The sequence below is a fragment of the Epinephelus fuscoguttatus genome, linkage group LG15 (genome assembly GCF_011397635.1).
Source record: "Epinephelus fuscoguttatus linkage group LG15, E.fuscoguttatus.final_Chr_v1".
NCBI classification, from domain to species: domain Eukaryota; kingdom Metazoa; phylum Chordata; class Actinopteri; order Perciformes; family Serranidae; genus Epinephelus; species Epinephelus fuscoguttatus.
The window spans coordinates 10,268,292-10,287,429 of record NC_064766.1 but is presented as its reverse complement, the minus strand read 5'-3'; the positions used below and the strand labels follow the sequence as shown (position 1 = coordinate 10,287,429).

Genomic DNA, 19,138 nt, shown 5'->3' with positions numbered 1-19,138 from the left:
TTTGGTCATTGGTCTTATAAAAGGCTGAGGGGAAAACAGATTTTAAGCTGGCAGGATGGCTTAACAAACTGATTAATTGTATGATAATATATATATATATATATTTTCTTACTGTAGGCTTATTAATAAAACACCCTGAAATTTAACACATTTTCGAAATAAATTAATTGTTTTCCAAATAGTTTTTAGCCGCGTAATTTGTTAACGACTCTATCTATTGTGTTTGCGCACTCTTCTCTATAAATAATAACAGCTTCGTGCATTTTATGGAGCATCAAGGCATTTAATCACAACCTAAGGGTAAAATCAAACTATGCCAAGTCTAATGCGAAGGTCACCAAGTTGATTCCAGCCCTCCATGTCAGAGGGGCGGGCTGATTTCGGAGGGGGAGGTTTACAATCCTCTACTTTCCAGCTAAGGTCTCCAGGGAGTATCAAACTACCACGTCTGCAGCGGGGAGAGAGGGGAAGAGGAGAGGGGATCAAAATAAGCCGACTGGAGGACAGAGAAGAGAGGACAGCGAAGAGTCAGGACTGCTTCATGAAAACAAACTCGGCTGCAACATCTGGAGCAAAGCGCAAGCTGACTTTGGACATAAAATACGCACAGCCTGCAGCTCCAAAGCCCCCCTCCAGACTTCCTGCTTCCAGTAACGTCTGATAATCTGGTTAAAATTCACCAAAACGCGAGAAGAATGCACAAGCTGGACAAATACCTCTCGTGGTTTAGGTAACTCAAGTAGGCTAATAAGTTGCAGAGACGCATATCTTTTGGAAACTTTTTTTTGTGCTTTGCGCCAAGTCGACCTTGGTTGCACCGTTTTCGTTTATGGGATTTCGCAAACAATGTTCTGACATATAGCAAAGTTAAGATTGCGCAAAGTGTCACGGGAAGACCTGTCCATTTTTGTATTGTTTTCGGGAGAGTCAAGTGATGGCACCAGAGCTCAAATCGCTTGTCCGACTGCTGCTGCTGGCGGTGGTGTGGGAGCTGAGCGCCCAGGGAGCGACGGAGCGACAAGTCAATCCAGAGGTGAGCAGTAGAGGAAGGAGTGGAGAAAAAAATCCACAATGGAGGAATAAAGCAAGATAACGTAACAAATCCATGATCAAACAGTAAAGTTAGATAAATAAACCCAGGATCACGGAATAAAGCTAAATCAATACATTCAAACTCAAGAAAGTCAGCTATATATATCTAGAATTAAAGAATAAAGCCAGATAAATAAATCTACAGATTTGTAGTAAAGTCAGAAAAATAAAAGCAGAGATTAATACATAAATAAATGCAGACTAGATAAAACAAAATAAATAAATGCAGAATAGAGGAATAAATCAGATATATATTTCCAAAATACATCATTAAAACCTGATAAATGAATCTAGAGTTGAAGAATAAAGCCAATTATTATGAGATTGAGGTTAAGGAAATACATTAAGGGCTCAGAAAGGTTAAAGAAAGGTTTAAATTATGGGTTACTGAGAAATACAATTAACCCCAATATGTAGGATTAAAGGATCTTTTCTGTTACTAATTTTAATCACAGATTTTCTATATTTCACTGACCCACACATATCCTGGTTTTGTTTATGACTACCATAAAGTCTTTGTTTAAACTCTGCATCCTGCTGGATAGTGATATCAACAGTTGCCTGTAGTTGGCGCAGGGATATGGGAAGGGCTTTGACCCTGGGTTAGAGGAAGCAGCCTATAATGATGATAGCGCTCGTGAAAACACTGAGAAATGCTGAGAGGGCAAAAGCAGGAGAGCAAGAGAAAAAGCAAATGAGGAGAAATGCATGAGCTTGTATTGTGGTCAGGGCAGAGACAGAGGCAATTTTTGTGGGAATGGAGGGGGGGATTGATAGTTGTGGGTACAGTTATATTCAGAGGGATGGGGAGATGTAATTGTTGACATCTGTCCCGAGTTACGGCTCAGCGGACTGGGGGGAGGTGGGTTTTACAGTCTGAGAGGTTCTGCAGCATCTTAGCCATGGTCAGTTGTGGAAAAACACCCACACTTTGAACTCTGGTTCTGCACATTAAAGACTTCCAATAACCCACTGAGCTGAGGTATCAGCTCTAAGGAGTGATGTAGATCAGGGAGGACTGAGAGTTTCCTGTTCTTTTCTGTTCTGGTTTTTTTACTCAGATTAGATCTGTTCTGTTCTGTCCTGTCTGTGTTGCAGGAAGTGACATTGTTACGATACCCCCACACACCTGCTTCCTTTAGTATCATGAGTAAATACTTTGTGTTTATGTGTGTGTGTGTGATAGTTTGTGTACATGCATAAGACCAGAGAGGCCCAAATGACTCTGGTAGGTCATACAGTGGCGCCAAACGTCTCTCTAATCATTGTCCCCTGCCTATGGAATTATAATTCCAGCTGCACTAGTGGAAGAAAACTCCACTGACCTACATAAAACTGTCAACCTAAAGGCACAATCCATAATTCAGATGTAAACTGACAAGCTGGCCCACCACTGCAACTCAAAACTCAGGACTGGAACCACTTTTAAATTTTGTTATTTAAATCAACAACAGTTAAATCTAAGTTATTATTGTCTTCTGATGCTGTTACAGGGGTGTTTCCATCAGTAATATTTATAACAAGAAGGCAAAATAGGCCTTTATTCTCCAATCATGACCAATTAAGAAACACAAAATAATATATATATTTTTTCTCTATAAATTAAATTATATTTGTATGAGTCATGTTCACAGCAGCATATATTTAGCTTGTAGCTAGTGGCTGACTCGGTAGCTATAGGGAGGCAAATTTCAAGGAATTTACTTTATCAATTATTAGATGAGTTAACAACCAATAGTTGGTAAATTGTCAAAAGTTGACGCAATGCAGAGAGCATGTTTTTCCACAACAACAGCATTTCTAAACAATGCTTTCACTTAAATTTAAGGTGCTTCAAATCACTTTTTGAGGCTAGTCAACAACTGATCAAACAAGTTTTTTTAATCATTTATTGTAGCAAGTAATGCTAACCAACCTCTAGGCTTCAATAAAGGACATACTGTAAGTAAGTTGAGGCTGAACATGCTAGGCAGATCGAGCTATTTTCTTAGCAATGTCTATGCCATTTTTCTTGTATCAGCAAAAAGCTGCTGGAAAAGTCTGAGTAAAAAAGGTATTCACACATGTTTTTTTGCCTGTAGTTGTGGGTGGAAGACAACAGGAGTGTCATAGTAATCATCCTTTAATTAAATGTATGAATTAAATTAAGAAGATGTTACTTTGGAAATAGGTTTAGTCATACAGATATATAACACAAAGAGTCCCTTCATTTTGAGCTGATCAAAAATAAACCAAAAAAGACACGCAACATCGACATTCAACAGCCAATAATCCAACAATCAGAGCACAATGAACATGTCTAATGCCTGCATAAGAGAAAGCAGAACTTTAAGTTTCAATATATGAATACAAGTGATTTTTAAGGTCAAAAAATGGTTGGAAATTTGCAGTGGCGGGCTTGGCATTAAAAGCTCTGGAAAGTGTGTTGGTTCAATAAGTTTATGTTCATTTAGTGATTCACCTCCTCTGTTTTTAAGACGTTTTTCTTAAACCGCTTCCTGTGTCTATATATACTTCAGTCAAACAGGGGATGTTTGCCATCTTACATGTTGCCTCCGCAAACCCACAAGTCACCAGTATCGGGGCACAGTTCCGTTATTGAGTAGGATGCTTGTGTTTTAATTAACATTAAGTCATTAAGTGAGTGGTTGGTCAGTCAGTCTGTGTTGGTGAGATATATAGTTAGAAGTTGCAAGGATGCAGAGGTTGTTTCCTGTGGTTTGTAGCAGAGACAGGAAGTGGGCAGCGGGTTTTTGTTTCACCGCTAAAAACACCTTGGTGTGTCAGCAACCACCTGTCTGTGACACACACACACACACACACACACATCTCCTTTCATTTTTGCACAGATCTTATTCTTATGCGCACACACGCAGACATGGCTACAAGCTGAGGTCATTCACTACAGAGGAAGATAAATGGACATGAAATGAGATGATGAAAGCAAAGCATGGAAGACAGTGGGGAGGCTGTTGATGACGAGAAAGGGGGGCATTGTGGTGATGGGAGTGATGCAATCTGGGAAAAATACAGCTGGAAGATGGAGCTATTATCCAGTTTAATAGGGTCAGGATGTAAATCATAGATGTCATGCACATATCCTGTATGAATATATGTCTCTTTCTTTGTGCTGCTAACGAAAATAGTTAGCAGCACTGGGTTAAACTGGTAACTTGACGCAATTCCCATCTTCATGTCTTAGTAGTCATTTAGAGGAAGAAAGGAAGGGATGGGGGAAGGAAGGGTGCGTCGTTTTCAGACAAAGCCACATCCTAAAGATCACCAGTGGGTGGCCAGAGGGCATCGTCCCTGAGGAAAGATAGGAGGTGTTACAGGAAATAAGGTAATACCCAAAGTCATTACCTCATTTCCTGTCCATAAAGGAAGTAAGCAATGAGCCAAATTTCAGGGAAGCTTGTTTCTGCCATTGAGATTTGAGTGGGATTGACTTATTGCTCAAATGACATTGGCAGAGATGAGTGTTTTCCAGCTCTTGTGACACCAGGTTGTATTGTTGTTGGCTGGAAAATGATTGTTTTAATAGACAGCAGCTGGTGGATTTACACACACACACACACACACACACACACACACACACACACACACACACACTTAAAGACCTTTCTACATGTGTTGAGGAGCTCCTGGCCAGATGGGTCAGCAACATTGTAAATATCTTCCTAATGGAATAGCATTAGCTCTGGGCAAATGTTTAAAAAGAATTTTAAATGTTTGATCTTTAAAGTGTTGCGCTGAATATACTTTCAAACAAACTCCCCCCCACACACACGATCACAAGCCAATAACGAGCTGTTGCAAGTGTAGTGGGAAAAACGTTTATGACATCTGACATAATACTGCAGCTCTCAGGACAGACTGAGTGCATGTGTAATGAGGAGCTGTGTGTGTGCTGTATACCCAGCATGCCTCAGTTGGACTCCCATCGCTGTTGACCAAAGTTTCTTTCCATTGGCCTTCACCAAACGGAACAACTGACTCTCTCTCTCTCTTTTCTGAAACACAATCCCTCCTCCCTCTGTCATCCTATGCAAAATGAGCACTTTGCCTTTTGACATAGCAACCGTTGCTTGATTCTTGTGGATCTTCCATTAAACAATAAACTCACATCACTGCATATGAGCAAGCTGCGCCCTTTACCTCAAGATCCTGGATTTGGCCTCCTAAAAGTACCTTAGCTCTGTGCTTCTTTATGTCTGTAGATTGTTGGAAGTCAACAAATCAAGAGTGATTATAACACTTAGGTGTTTTTATGCAGCAGTTTCAAGTGCTCAGAGACAGGGCTGCCAAATCTCACATGTTGACCATGACACTCACACATCCATTTCCTCACACAATGAAAACAAATTATAAGTGATAACATCCTGGTGCAAAAAGAGGACAATGACCATGGCACATGGATAGACTAGCACCATAAAACACTTCAGTCAAGCCGGTCACCACTTGGATTTTGATGCATATCTATTTATGCTGTTACAGTACTGCTACTTGGAGCAGCCAAAATGGAAAAAGAAAGACTTGCATTACAGGAATAATTTTTCACATTTTATATACCAAATAAAACCGTCAGCTAATTTGATAAAACTGTTTCCATAATAGGTTTGTTGCTAAGCGCAATGGATTTCTGCTCAAAATATCCCTGACTATGTCCATATATAACCTGAAGTAGTTCCTCTGCACATTTCTGGACAGGGTTACGGCTTGAATGATACTGTAACACATTGAAAATACTTACTACTGTACTGTACTTATTTTGTACTGTACTGTACTTATTTTGAACCCACATAAATTAAATACTTAAATGTTTTCCTTCGGAGGTTGGCTGACATTTTTAAAGTAATCAAAATGACCATGAAGTTGTTTTACTGTACAGTTTTAGCAGATTAAAGGAAAAGCATAAGTTCAACACTTTGACAGTTCCCTCATATTTGATTGTCATATTTTTTTCATCAGAGGTTTGCTGAAAGTTTTCATCTAATTCTCTTTCCTAAAGGTAAAATCAACTCAAAATACATTGCAAGACTTAGGAAAAGTCCCCATGTTTAAACTCTCTCTTACTATGAACATGTAAAATCTGAAGTAATTGCACTATCTCACTCCAAACTAATCTGAAAAGTTGGCAGCCCTGTGTTCTACATCAGTGAATCTCAGCCATGGGGTACTGCACCCGAAGGGGTACTTCAGCAGTCGCCAAGGGGTGGCCTATGTGGAAACATTGTGGAGTAGCTCAACTGACTTGTGATTTGAATAAAAAAATATACACTCATATTGAGTCCACTTTAATATGTGAAAGAAAAAAGAAGCAGCGAGCTTGTAGTAATGGATAAACAGTTTAAATAGTTAGCTTAATGTAGGCTAATGGATAAATAATTGAAATTATAGGTTGTCAAAGAAAGGGGATTTGAGTTCATCAGACAAGGCTGTGAGAGTACAACTGACAAACGAGGTTGGGAACCACCGCTCTGCATCAAAAGACTGTATTAGCGTGGGCTGTCATCTCCTATGCCACAGTAAATAGTGACCATTTCCTCTTTCTGCTACTGCTTTACTTACTCAGCCCATTAGCATGGTCAAAAATAGCAGAGTGCGACAGTGAATAAGACTTTGTCAAGTCACCTGAGGGACCCATGAAAGAGGTGTGGTAGCCTTAAAGTTAAAACAAGTGTTCAGTGTCACTCAACAGCAGTCTTTTGACTGAGCTGAGAGAAAAGTTGGGATTTTGTATAAAATAAAACATAGTGGATGTGTAAAGGAGAAGAAAAAGGGTTCAAGCACATTCAAATCAAACCTTTTCTTATATTTACAGTGAAATACATTCTGAGACGCTAAAGTTTGTGTTTGACTTTCCCGCTCATGTGGATGTGCTGGAACAGTGGAAAACAGTGCGTCTTTATGTATCCACTGGAGCTCCATGGGTGAGTCAGAACCAGAAAGGGCTCATTCAGGGATGAAGTCTAAACACTGAGACCTCCATGTCTCTCAAGGACAGACGGAGAGGGAGAGATTAGACCTTCAAGGGCCTCCAACATGCCATTTTGTCATTTACTCCTACACAAACTTGCACAAGTATAGTCATGCGTGGATATACACCTACAGACCTGAGCGCATATTCATATAATCTATGTCTGCGCTACTTGTACACGTTTGCTTTGCACTGTACATCATCAGTGGAAAATTGCTGAAACAAGCCATTTAAACATGTTTTGCCTTCACTGTATTAAGCAACTATTAACAGCAGATGAGCTATACAGCAATAATTGGGTGGCTTTGGGTGTGGTTGTTCATAAGTATTTACCCTCAACTCTCTGGGTTTTCCATAAGAGAGGGATGAGGGAGAAGAGAGGAAAAGGGGTGGAGTGACAAGGCGAAGACAGAGACATGGACGTGGGGGAAGAGTTTGACTTTGAGGTTTGGATGCGCAGAGGAAGAAATTCCCACTTAAATTACTGACTGACGCTGCTGCTCGACTGGAGACATCGGCTGAGGTTGCCCAAGGCCTGAGTCTCACCCTGGGACACTCCCTATCTTTCTCTCTTCCCTCTTTTCAACGCCCTACACTGCACAAACACTCACTACGCCTATGGTTTTTAATCAGATCCACGCAAAACAGATCACATGAACTTACGTCACATTAAGCCTTAGCGTGCAAGGAACAATCAAACACATCCTAAAAGTGCATTACAAGCTCACAAAGTGACTACAGCAGGATATCAAAGTGGTCTCATTTTTCACTGCACTCACAATAGTGCCAGTGTTATTTTTCGGCTCTAGCTTGAGAGGGAAAGAGTTTAGGAGAAGCTGTGTGGGAGAAGTGCGGAGCGAAGCCGCTGGCACTGGTCCAGATGTCAAACCAGCACCGCAGTGAAATGGGTTTTTTAGGGGAAAGTAAGGTCAAGCTAAGCTGAGACTGAGGGATCTGGTGGCCTGAAGAACTCAGTGACCATCAGAATATGTGCCTGAATGGCTTCAAACCAAAACTTGCTTCATTTATAACTGTCAAAATCTACACTGAAACACAAACAAGTAGCTTCAGTAGTTACAGAGTAACTAGTATAGAAACTGAAGTTAATCTTTAACTCTCTGAGGGGGATTTCCCTGCTCAGTTTCTGTCTCGCAGGGTATTTTGTTTAAACCTTAACAGTCTTTGTTGGAAGCTTTTTGTGGGGGCTTAAGCTTGGCTTCTCTCATGTTGACCTTAGTTTCAGTTAAATATGGTCCTCATTGGAGAGTTGAATGTTGATGGTTGAATAGCTTTTGTATTTAGTCATTAAATGGAGACATGCCCGGTGCTTGAAATTACGTTGCTCCTACTGTCCAAATATCCCGATACGAAAACACAGAAAGATGTTACTCAAGAGCTTATTTTCGCTGTCAGTGAGGAATGTGTTTTTCCTGCAGTCGCCTAAAAACATCCTGAACTTGTAGTCCCTGTAACTCAGAATCAACATCAGACAAAATAGTTCCCTTACCCTGGTTCAGCTTTTTAAACAACAAAAATCAGGTGACATATGACTTGTTTATAAGTCTGTTTCTATGAGACTGGAGTTCCCTAGGTTTTGCAATATGTTTCTCATGACTCACACTGTTACATCCTTTTTGTTTTGCTTTTAAGTCATGGCTGCAGCAGTACGGTTACCTGCCACCAGGGGACCTGAGGACCCACGCCCTCCGCTCCCCTCACTCCATCTCCTCAGCCATCAGCGCCATGCAGAGGTTCTATGGCCTCACTGTCACCGGTACCTTTGACACCAACACCGTCGAGTGAGCACCTTCAGCTTTATTCTACATGTACTAAAAATACAGGCTTCAAACAGGGTCACCTGTAGTTCAGTATTCAAAGTAAGAATATTTCTTTCTCTCTGAGTGGACTATGTCTTGTCTTTGGCAGGGCAATGAAGCGACCGCGCTGTGGCGTGCCAGACAAGTTTGGTGCCGAGCTGAAGAGCAACCTGAGGAGGAAGCGATACGCCATCCAGGGCCTGAAGTGGAACAAGAACGACATCACTTTCTCGTAAGTGAGCAAAGTGCTGAATCTGCAGGAGCAAGATGGAACACTACCTCAAGCTATTTTTCACTATTGCCTGATTTTAACTTGTAAGAAAACTCAAACTGTTGAGGTGACTATTGAGCAACTGAAATGGTTTTCCTATGAAGAGGAAATAACTCCATGTCTTACCTTTCTCACCCTCCCCCCACACACACCTATACACACTTTTCAGTATACAGAACTATACCCCTAAGGTCGGTGAGTATGAAACCCATGAGGCCATCAGGAAGGCCTTTAAGGTGTGGGAGAGCGTCACCCCACTTCGTTTCCGGGAAATCCCCTACAACTACATACGGGATAAGGTGGAAGAATTTGCAGACATTATGCTCTTCTTCGCTGAGGGTTTCCACGGCGACAGCAGCCCATTTGATGGCGAGGGAGGCTTCCTGGCACATGCCTATTTCCCTGGCAATGGCATTGGTGGGGACACCCACTTTGATGCAGCTGAGCCATGGACTATTGGAAACAAGGATCTGTTAGGTGAGGCTTTGTTGAATCTATGTTGAGATAGAACTAACATTTTAATGAGGAGTATTTTTTTCTTTAGTAATCACCCTAAACCTGATGACACAAATGTTGGTAGTCGGGACTCTTAATTTTGCTGTTGTGGGCAAAATACAAGCAGCAACAGGTCCAGTCTTGTGTCAGTACATTTTAGGGAGGTAATGCCCTGGGCTATGTTGATACCACAGAATGGAGAAGTGTTTATTTCTGGAGTACAGCTTTGCACCACCAGCTGTTGAGTGTGACACATCTTCTCGTGATCTGTAGATCATTTTATTTTTGCTTTACTGATGTGATAAGTATGTGTGCGTTTGAGTCATTCAAAAATGAGGAAACAGCAACATTTAGCTTACCCCCTCTCCTTCAGTACTCATTGTCAGCATAAGGTCAACCTCCCCTATTTCACGTCTCTTACAGTACTTTCAGTTGTTTGAAAAACAGTGTTTTGGTGTCATTACTGTTTCAGGTAATGATATATTCCTGGTTGCGGTCCATGAACTGGGCCATGCTCTGGGTCTGGAGCACTCCAATGACCCCTCAGCCATCATGGCTCCTTTCTACCAGTGGATGGACACCGAGACCTTCCAACTTCCTGAGGATGATCGCAGAGGCATACAGCAACTTTATGGTGCGTTATTGACAGTTCGCTATCCAAGTCAATATCAGATAGAGTTCTATCTTTATTTTACCAACTTAAGTGGCAAGTGAGAAATCTGTGGACAGATAGATGTAAAATGTTGTATCTTTCTGAAGATGTATGGGACCCTTTCTGTTTTTACTAACTTTTTGTTTGTCTAGTCCTTGGTACTTGTTTTCTCTCCGTCATCTGTTATCACAGCAATCTTTTTTCCCCAGGGGGATTGTTAAGTTTCATTTGGTCTGACAGGACCAGCATTAGATGATGCGTAAGGTTAAGAATGGGTCTATAAAAATCATTCTTATTTGTGCTTGTTCACATAGGATCTGGATCAGGCCCTCAGCCTCCGCCTGTAACACCCCGTACTCCAAACCACAATCCTGAGCCCACATACTCACCAGACAAGCCTCGCTTTGGCCCTAACATCTGTGATGGACACTTTGACACCATCGCTATTCTCAGAGGAGAAATGTTTGTGTTCAAGGTAAACTCACACAACCTTGTTGGGCTTTTGATACGACACTTTTCTTGCATGCTGTTAAATAAATCTCTCTTTTCTTTCAGGATAAATGGTTCTGGAGGGTACGTAACAACCATGTTCTGGATGGATATCCCATGCCGATTGGTCACTTTTGGAGGGGATTGCCTACTCATGTCACTGCCGCTTTTGAAAGGGAAGATGGGAAATTTGCTTTCTTTAAAGGTAATTTGGCTTCACTATGTTAACAAACATGTACAAGATTTTCCCTCTTAAAAACAGTCTTAACCAAACAGGCAACACCTTTTTTTCTCTCCAGGGGACAGGTATTGGGTGTTCACTGAATCAATTCTGGATCCTGGTTTCCCCAGGACTCTAAAGGAAATGGGCACTGGGCTTCCCAAAGATCGCATAGATGCTGCTCTCTACTACACTCCCACTGGACAGACATTTTACTTCAGAGCAAACAAGTCAGTCATCTTCCGTGTGTGTGTGTGTGTGTGTGTGTGTGTGTGTGTGTCATATCCCACAGCGAAACTGTACTGAAGTTTAGAAACCACTGATTCCAAGGAAAATCCATTTGTATCACCACCACCACAGAAAAATACCTTTCAGTAATGACCATATAAGGTCAAAACACTTGAAGTCAGTCACTTATCCTGAATTACAAACCTGCTTCTCATTTACACAAACCTTGTGGAACTTTAAAGCTTGCTAAGCCTTCCCATATTTACAACATAGTCATCGTTATAAAACAGCTGAGTAAAATGTGGCAATCAGTGATTACAGTGCAAACAGCCACCTACATAAACAGAGCCCATGACAAGGGTAAGCTTTTATTTATTTTCTTTTTCAAATAATTGAGATTGTATATGCCCAAAAGCCAGACAACACCTTTATTCCCTGTCTAGTCTTTTCAGGTCTAGTCTGGCTGTCAGAAGCATTAACTCCAATCCATCTGCCATAATTCTGCAGAAAACTTGCATCACTCATTTTGTAGTCTGCCTGGTGGTTTAGTTCAGCAGAAACACACAAACATCATGTTTCGAGGGTCAAGAGTAAGTCAAGTCTCCCAACTACTAACTCAGTTTTGCCAAGTCAAATCTAGTTCTATAGGGCATAGGGCATCTCCAGGTCTTAAGTCATTCAAGCCAGCTCCATATCAAGTTTTGAGTCATGTCACAGGTCCTTAAGAGCAAGTCTAAGTCAAGCCTCAAGTCCTGTAGGCTAAAGAAAAGTCAGTTTTAGAGTTCTTTAGGTTAAAAAAAAGGTCAATTCTCCAGTAATTCATGACAGGTCCAAGCCAAGTCTTTAGACTTCTAGTCTAAGTTAGTTCTCAGTTGTGTCAAACAAGCTGCAAGTAAAGTGTCAAATTCTTTTGGGCAAATCAAGTGTCAAATCCTAATGGACAAGTTCAATTATTCACACTAAGTCCAAGTCAGATCTGATAGGGCAAGTCCAAGTCAAGTCTCGAGTCTGTTAGAACAAGTCTTAAGTCCATTAGGGCAAGTCCAAATCAAGTATTGAGGAATTCAAAACAAGTTCAAGTCTCAAGTCTTGTAGGGCTGTGAGTGAGACCATTAACTCACCATAGCTCTTCCTCTCTTTATCTTTCCCCTCTCATTCTTTGTTTAGATATTACCGCTTCAACGAAGACTCACGTACTGTTGATAATGGCTATCCAAAAGCTATTAGTGTGTGGCAAGGAGTGCCTGACAACATCAAGGCAGCCTTTATGAGCAAAGATCAAGGTAAGAATGGCATGTATAATATTACCTAGATTATTTTCTCACATCTTAGTGTAAACTGATACTTGTAGAAGTTGCTTTTTGTTTCACTTCAGGTTTGTTTCTCACATTTCTCTCCTCCATCCCTCAGCATACACCTACTTCTACAAAGCCAACAAGTACTGGAAGTTCAACAACCAGATGATGCGTGTGGAGCCAGGATACCCCAAATCGGCCCTTCGTGACTGGATGGGCTGTCCCAATGAAGACCCCAAGACGGACGGAGGAAGAGGCGGAGGCGGACACGACAAGGACAAGGAGAGGGAGAAGGAAAAGGAACGGGAGGATAAGGACAGAACTAGAGATAGAGAGAGGGAAAGAGAGAGGGAGAGGGAGACAGAGACAGAGAAGGAAGAGGATACGGAGGTGATCATTATTGAAGTGGATGAGCAGGAAGGGGTAGGGGGTGGCAGTGGAGCAGCGGCAGTGGTGGTGCCACTGTTCTTGTTAGTGTGTGTGATTGCAACGCTGGCTGCCTTGGTGTTTTTCCGTCGGTACGGTACCCCACGCCGACTCCTCTACTGCCAACGATCTTTACTTGACAAGGTGTAGACGGAGGAGAAGGGGCGGGAGAGAGGAGGGAAAGACAAGGAGAGAAAGAGAAAAAAAAGTGGAAGGAAATGTTGAACAGGGCAGAAGAGATAAAACTGGAGAAAGAGCAGAAGGAAAAGCACCAAACTTGCATTTTAAAATATTCGTACCACTGCCAGATTCCTTTTGCTCTATCTCTCAACCACTCCATCCTTCCATTTTTTTTCTCTCCCTTCTGTCTCTGCCTCTCTCCTCGTGGTTACTGACGCCAGCTCTTTGCTGTTTGTTTTAGCCTTTTTCAATGTCTTATTTTTAGTTTTTGTCAGTGGTCAGTGTTTGTGTCCTTGTGAATTTCCGCTTTGAACCTGCATCTCCACGACGCCCATTCTAGCATGTTCCTTCGAGTAAGCAAAGAGCGTGTCTGATCGTTCATTCCTCCCCCTTGTTAACTTGCACACACTCACATTAGTACACACATTTGGAAACCACAGTGGCGTAGTCATTGTGTTTCTTAATCTTCCAAAGAGAAACATGTCAGAGCCAGTATGGGCCATAAAAGGCAAACAAAACATTAGCTTAAGTCCCTATGAAGCATGAGATACTCTCATATCAGAGTAAAGCAATAAATATGACTGTGTCTTTTCCTTTTTTTTATATCAATGTCTTTAGTGCTGATTATTATTATAAATGATGTTGTCATTATTATTATGACTATTACTATTATTGTTGTTGTCCTCTGTGTAAAGAATGTGTTTTTGTACATTGTCATTAAAAAGTCCTGCTGGACAGTGACATACAGTTTTGAAAGTGGCCTTAATTTTATATGTGTGGGGACAGTGAATGGGGATGGGGGTTATGTATTCTTGAAACTTGATTGTTTTTTTTTTAATCTTGAATCCATCTCAAATGAAAATAAATTGAAGAACTGAAAATGACTCCTTTTTGTCATTGTACTTGTTTACAGTTTTCAAATCATGGTGCTACATTACTAGTGAAGGGTTAAAAATAGTTAAACGACAATGATAATGATACTAGTGATACTGATTCTGATAATGATCTAGTTTTCTCAATGAGACTGTGTTTGTGTTCTTACTTATATTTCAAAGCTTTTCTTACAAAATAAAGTAATTTCAAAAGGCTTTCTGTGCTTTGATTTTCACTTAGTAAAGCATTTACTTAATATCTTGTCTCTTTATGACATCTATCTGTCAACTGCTTTGAGATGAACTGAAGCCACTCACCTCCTTCATTGCAGTCATATTTTCACATAGGCCTAACCGCTTTCATATAATCCAGCTCTTACCTGGACTCCTCACTTTTACCGCTCATGTCGATCACATTACTCATCCGCCTGGTCTTCCCCAATCTTCCTGGACCTCCAGGTTTCTTGCTCCCCGACTGCACCACTCTGCGTTACTGGGGCTCGGAAACTGGCAGGCCAGAAACTGGGTCGGAAAACGCGGACTGGATCCAAAGCTTAAGTAGAAACAGGGATGAAGAGGATTGTGTAAAGCTGTTGCTGCACAGCAGGAAAACATATCTCAGCTATACAGTTAGAGAGAGAAGGTGTGTGTGTGTGTGTGTTCTTGTTTCTACACTTATGAGGACCAAAAAGCCTTCACAAGAGCAGGAGGATGAGAAAAGTGGAGCACATGTTCTTTTCTTCAGTGCTTAAAGTTTTTATTTAGGGTCTGATAAGCAGTGGAAGAAGTTTAATTCTTTATGATGAGCTCAGTGAGTGAATGTCAATATCAATGCAGGTCCTCACAAGTACAGCTAAAAACAAATCTGCTCTCATGCATGTTTTGCACAGCTATAAATGCCTTTATTTGTGCATTATGCCATGTGTATATGTACACTCCCATCCACCATGAGCCAATAAAAGCTCAAACAGCAAACTTAGGCGTCTCCCCACTCGTTAATGATCCCACTAATGAACAACTGCCATACAGCCATTAGACTGACTGTAAAGATGACTGACTGCAGGAGACAGAGTGGGTGGGGGTCAGTGTCTCTATGATATGTTATGATTACAGCAATGGGGCTTTATGCAGTGAAAATGATGAGGTATTTTCCTATTGTGCCGAAAAGATTTAGGGCGCCCATTTGTCTCCACTTTGCTGCAGTGTTTTGAAGAGCTGGGGCCGGGGAGAGAAGTCACGAGGCTTTTTGTGGGGGGAGAGAGGAGGGAGGAGGAGGAGATGAAGGAGGAGTGAGGAGGGTTAAGTCACATTTGGATGCCAGAGATGGAGCAGAATTCCATGAGCAACATCTGGAATTCCAACTGCATCATGTAGGCCAGACACGCAGCGGGACACAGCAATGAGGGGATGGGGGATGGGTATTGGTTTGGACCTGTTTAATTAACTTTTGACAACATCAAGGTCACAATAAAGGGTATGTAAAGAAAAGATTGTGTGTTTTGGGAATTTACTTTCTCCTCAGCAGGATTCAGTATGCGTCTTAAATTTGTGCATGATGTTTTCCTTGCTCAAATCATCTCCGTGGCCTGCACACAAGCCAGACATTTAGCTGTGGGTCACTATTTGATGTTTTCTGTCTTCCCCAGCTGATTCTGCAGAGTGAAGAAAACATTTGCCTCAGCATAATTCTTCCCCACAGTCCTCTCCTTTCTCTCCTCTCTTTGTAACTGGAGAGCTTTTCTTCACTGTCTGCAAAATGACTCACTCCTTTTTCACAAAGCCCAACAAAAGACCACACCACACTGCTCTGGCCTCTTCCAGCCACCTCCACTCTGCCGGCTCTTACATTTCACCCAGATAAATGAAAAGGTAATTTCTAGCCCCGATTCCAGTGAGTGCATCCAGCTTTCACAAAAAGCTGACTTACAAACTCCATCATGCCAAGTGCCTCACATCACATTCTCTAATCTCAAAAGCTCATCTCTTTGTCTACATTGAACCCTTCTCAGCAGACGTCATTAACAAGCTCCTTTTATGATTCTGTCTCTGTGCTGGACACTTCCTGCGCCTGTTTCAGTTGGCATGTGCATAGCCTCTGGGCTGATGAATGGAAACTTACAAATAGGGGAAGTCCCGCTCTTGGCCATTGTGTCTCGTAATAGCCAACCCGAACATCACACTAATTGCAGGACCAACCTCAGAGAGGGGACTGAGTAACTTTCCCATTAAATGAGACCGAATGATTAACAGAGACTGGTTGGTGTTGCACTCTGCCTGGCAACAAGGATTTGGGATGGTGGAAAGGGGCATTTCTTAAGGGAACTGGTGAGTGGCTATATAGGTTACACATGGTTCTCATTTGCATCAGTTAAAGCTCTGCCACATCCTGCACCAAGCACTAATACAACAAACAGGAACAGGGGGTTTCTCTCTCCAGTCTCTGTCTCTTACTCTAACACAAACAATCAACCACACACGATAGGATGTAAAGAGTTTAAGCTTCCAACAGTGTTCATTTCCTCCACCAAAGAGCGGAGGTGACGTGATTGCCTTTTGTTTGTAACCACAATGTTTCCGGAACAAATGAAACGACCAAAAAGAAAACTGCTTTGCAAGCTCACGCAGAGAAAGAAATGGCATGTTTGGTGATGTCATCAAAGCCATCACCATCTTGTTTTTTTGGCGACCGAAGTGATCACATTTGGATGGCAGAGTGGGGCTGTGGGGAGCGAGGGGTGGAGCTGCCTCATATACTGCGCTGACACCTCGCACACAGCCTGCCACTCAAGCAACCCCGTCCTCAGGATGAACTGTAATAATCTTAACTTTTCATCTAGTGCCAATTATCATCATCATAATTGCAAAACTAGTGTCAGTCAGTAGTCTCAGCTGTAGCCTGTGTCTGATGCTTAATAACAATGTTAGCATACTAACCTGCTAAACGATGAGCATTATACCTGGTAAATATCTGCATGTTAGCTTTGTCATTGTGAGCATGTTAGCATGCTGACAACAGCATTAAGCTAAAAGCATGTTTTTGCCCAAGTACAGCCACTCAGAGCTGTAACATGGCTATAGACTCTTGTTTTTTGCCTGATCTCAGCAGAAATAGGAACTGGAGTACAATAAAGCCTTTAACTAAATGTACTAACTAACTGGAAACTTTGACTTATTATACATTATAATACATGGGTCAATCCTATTATGCAGCAACATTTTGGCCTCAAAACTTTTGGGGAAAAAATGGGTTTTTCATGTTGTTGTTTTTTTGCATTATATAAGAACAGTGATATGTTTAACAGTGAGAAAAACATATTGGCCAAACTCAGGCACTCAAATAATAATCCGTGTGGGTGGACTGGTTCATATTGGTTTACAGCACAGTGGAAAAATTTGATCCAGATTTAGCTGGCTAACCTTCTACACATGAACAGAACTTTTTTTTTAGTTAAATCAGATGGGCTTTTTTTGTTTTGTTTTGTTTCAATCAGACCAACTTCATCATTATGTAGCCTAACAGGGTGGAACTTTAACAGTTTGATGAACTGATTACCATCACGAAACACAGGAAAGAAAGACATAAGTTAAAGTAATGCTTACCCTACTTAACTTCTTTCAGTTTCCTCTAAAAAATGTATGTCACTGGGTCAAAACTGGGTTTAATAAAATTGTAATGAACTGACTTCAGGGGCACACAGTAAATGATGAAATTGGCAAAAAAACAATATGACAATTATCAGAGAGAGAGTTTAACAGGGCCTAAAAATCAATCAAAGAATATTTTTGAGTATTTTATCATTCTATGACTTGTAGATCTTGTAGAGGTTAATTACTTTACACTGGGGACATTGTAAAATCAAGCACATGTACTAAAAAAGGCCAGTAAAGCATTAGAGGCAATTCATGGGGACAGAAATGTTGCTGCATAAATGGAATGATCCATATATATTTAAGTACACATACCTTATGTTTCTTAACATGTGTTTTTTATAGGATGACCCAACACAGTAATGAATACACAATGACTAACCTCTTTTACAGAAAATATTTGTGTCATAGCAGGAAAAGCACAGGTGTAACTACAATCACTCCATTCCATTTATGTTCACCAGGAAGTCATGCCTGTGAGCCAGGACACACAATACCAGGGCCTTGAATCTGGCTGACATAAATGACCATGGCCAAGGTTACTAGTTACACCTCTGCATTCCCTACTATGAGGCGTCTAAACTCTATGAACAGATTTTGCATAGAAGATGGGTACTGGAAATGTTCTGTTTTCCATTTGTAGTTAGTGTGTAGTCCAAACAGTGTTGACCAATCATGTTTGAACCTCTAGTAAACAGTCTTTGTGGAGAGGCGGAACGCATTAGATGAAATGCGTCTAGGAATCTATTGGCTATGATGTTTAGTTTTTAGCCTTTACATTAGCTTTTTGAAATGTATCTGCATTCATATTCTAACATGTGTTTATACAGTTTAGCCAACATGACCAGGGCTCAGAAGAGGAAGTCTTGGCTCAGATATCCAGATATCGTCATCAGACTGAAAGCTGATAGGTTCTGAGACAGTGAGACGTCAGAATGCTATGAAAAGGTCCGTCGTGTCTCAGTGGAGGTTTGCCCTGTAAGTGCTTTCTGGTTCATTCATTGTTTTAAAATAGAAAAAATGTTGACCTTTAAACAAGGTACAACAAACTCTGGAAGGGTGCAAGAGTAGCTCTTAGAGTAGAGCTGCTGTAATCGCACACATGCACACACACACGGTTTATTTGTGGTGTACACCGCCAGTGAAAGAGAGGGATCAATACCTAATACTTTTTCCGTTTGGTCTGCATCTTATTATTCCATTTAGCTACACACGGAGCTATGCATGGAAAATAACTTCCCCCATTAGTTAAACATAACTGTTTTTGTGTGCCCCAGATGTCCCAATCTAAGTTTTCTGTGTTTCATTGAATATATTACCAACTGTTAGGTTTGTGATCTTTGTTTTCTTCACCATGTAGTTTTACCAGCATCTGCCCCCTCAGTGCTGAATCTGCTTAAAGCTATCAGTTTAAAGCTATTTGCCTCCTTTTGTTACACTTAACACAATGTCTGCACTTTGAATTGGGTGTGG

General features: G+C 41.2%; 1 protein-coding gene across 1 annotated transcript; it reads left to right on the top strand.

Moving 5' to 3' along the window:
• Window positions 1-417: 417 nt before the first annotated feature.
• Window positions 418-14,029, top strand: mmp14b (matrix metallopeptidase 14b (membrane-inserted)). Its single transcript, XM_049597356.1, has 10 exons — window positions 418-1,033; window positions 8,723-8,871; window positions 8,999-9,121; window positions 9,330-9,637; window positions 10,128-10,289; window positions 10,622-10,782; window positions 10,863-11,001; window positions 11,096-11,246; window positions 12,412-12,527; window positions 12,655-14,029. Exons 1-10 carry the CDS (start codon window positions 935-937, stop codon window positions 13,113-13,115), a joined length of 1,869 nt encoding a protein of 622 aa, XP_049453313.1. The 5' UTR covers window positions 418-934; the 3' UTR covers window positions 13,116-14,029.
• The last annotated feature ends 5,109 nt before the right edge of the window (window positions 14,030-19,138 follow it).

Coding starts and splice junctions, on each gene's coding strand:
- mmp14b (XM_049597356.1), top strand. CDS start 935: ATGGCACCAGAGCTCAAATCGCTTGTCCGACTGCTGCTGCTGGCGGTG. Junction 9,638..10,127: donor TGGAAACAAGGATCTGTTAG/GTGAGGCTTTGT, acceptor TTACTGTTTCAG/GTAATGATATATTCCTGGTT. Junction 11,002..11,095: donor GAAATTTGCTTTCTTTAAAG/GTAATTTGGCTT, acceptor TTTTCTCTCCAG/GGGACAGGTATTGGGTGTTC.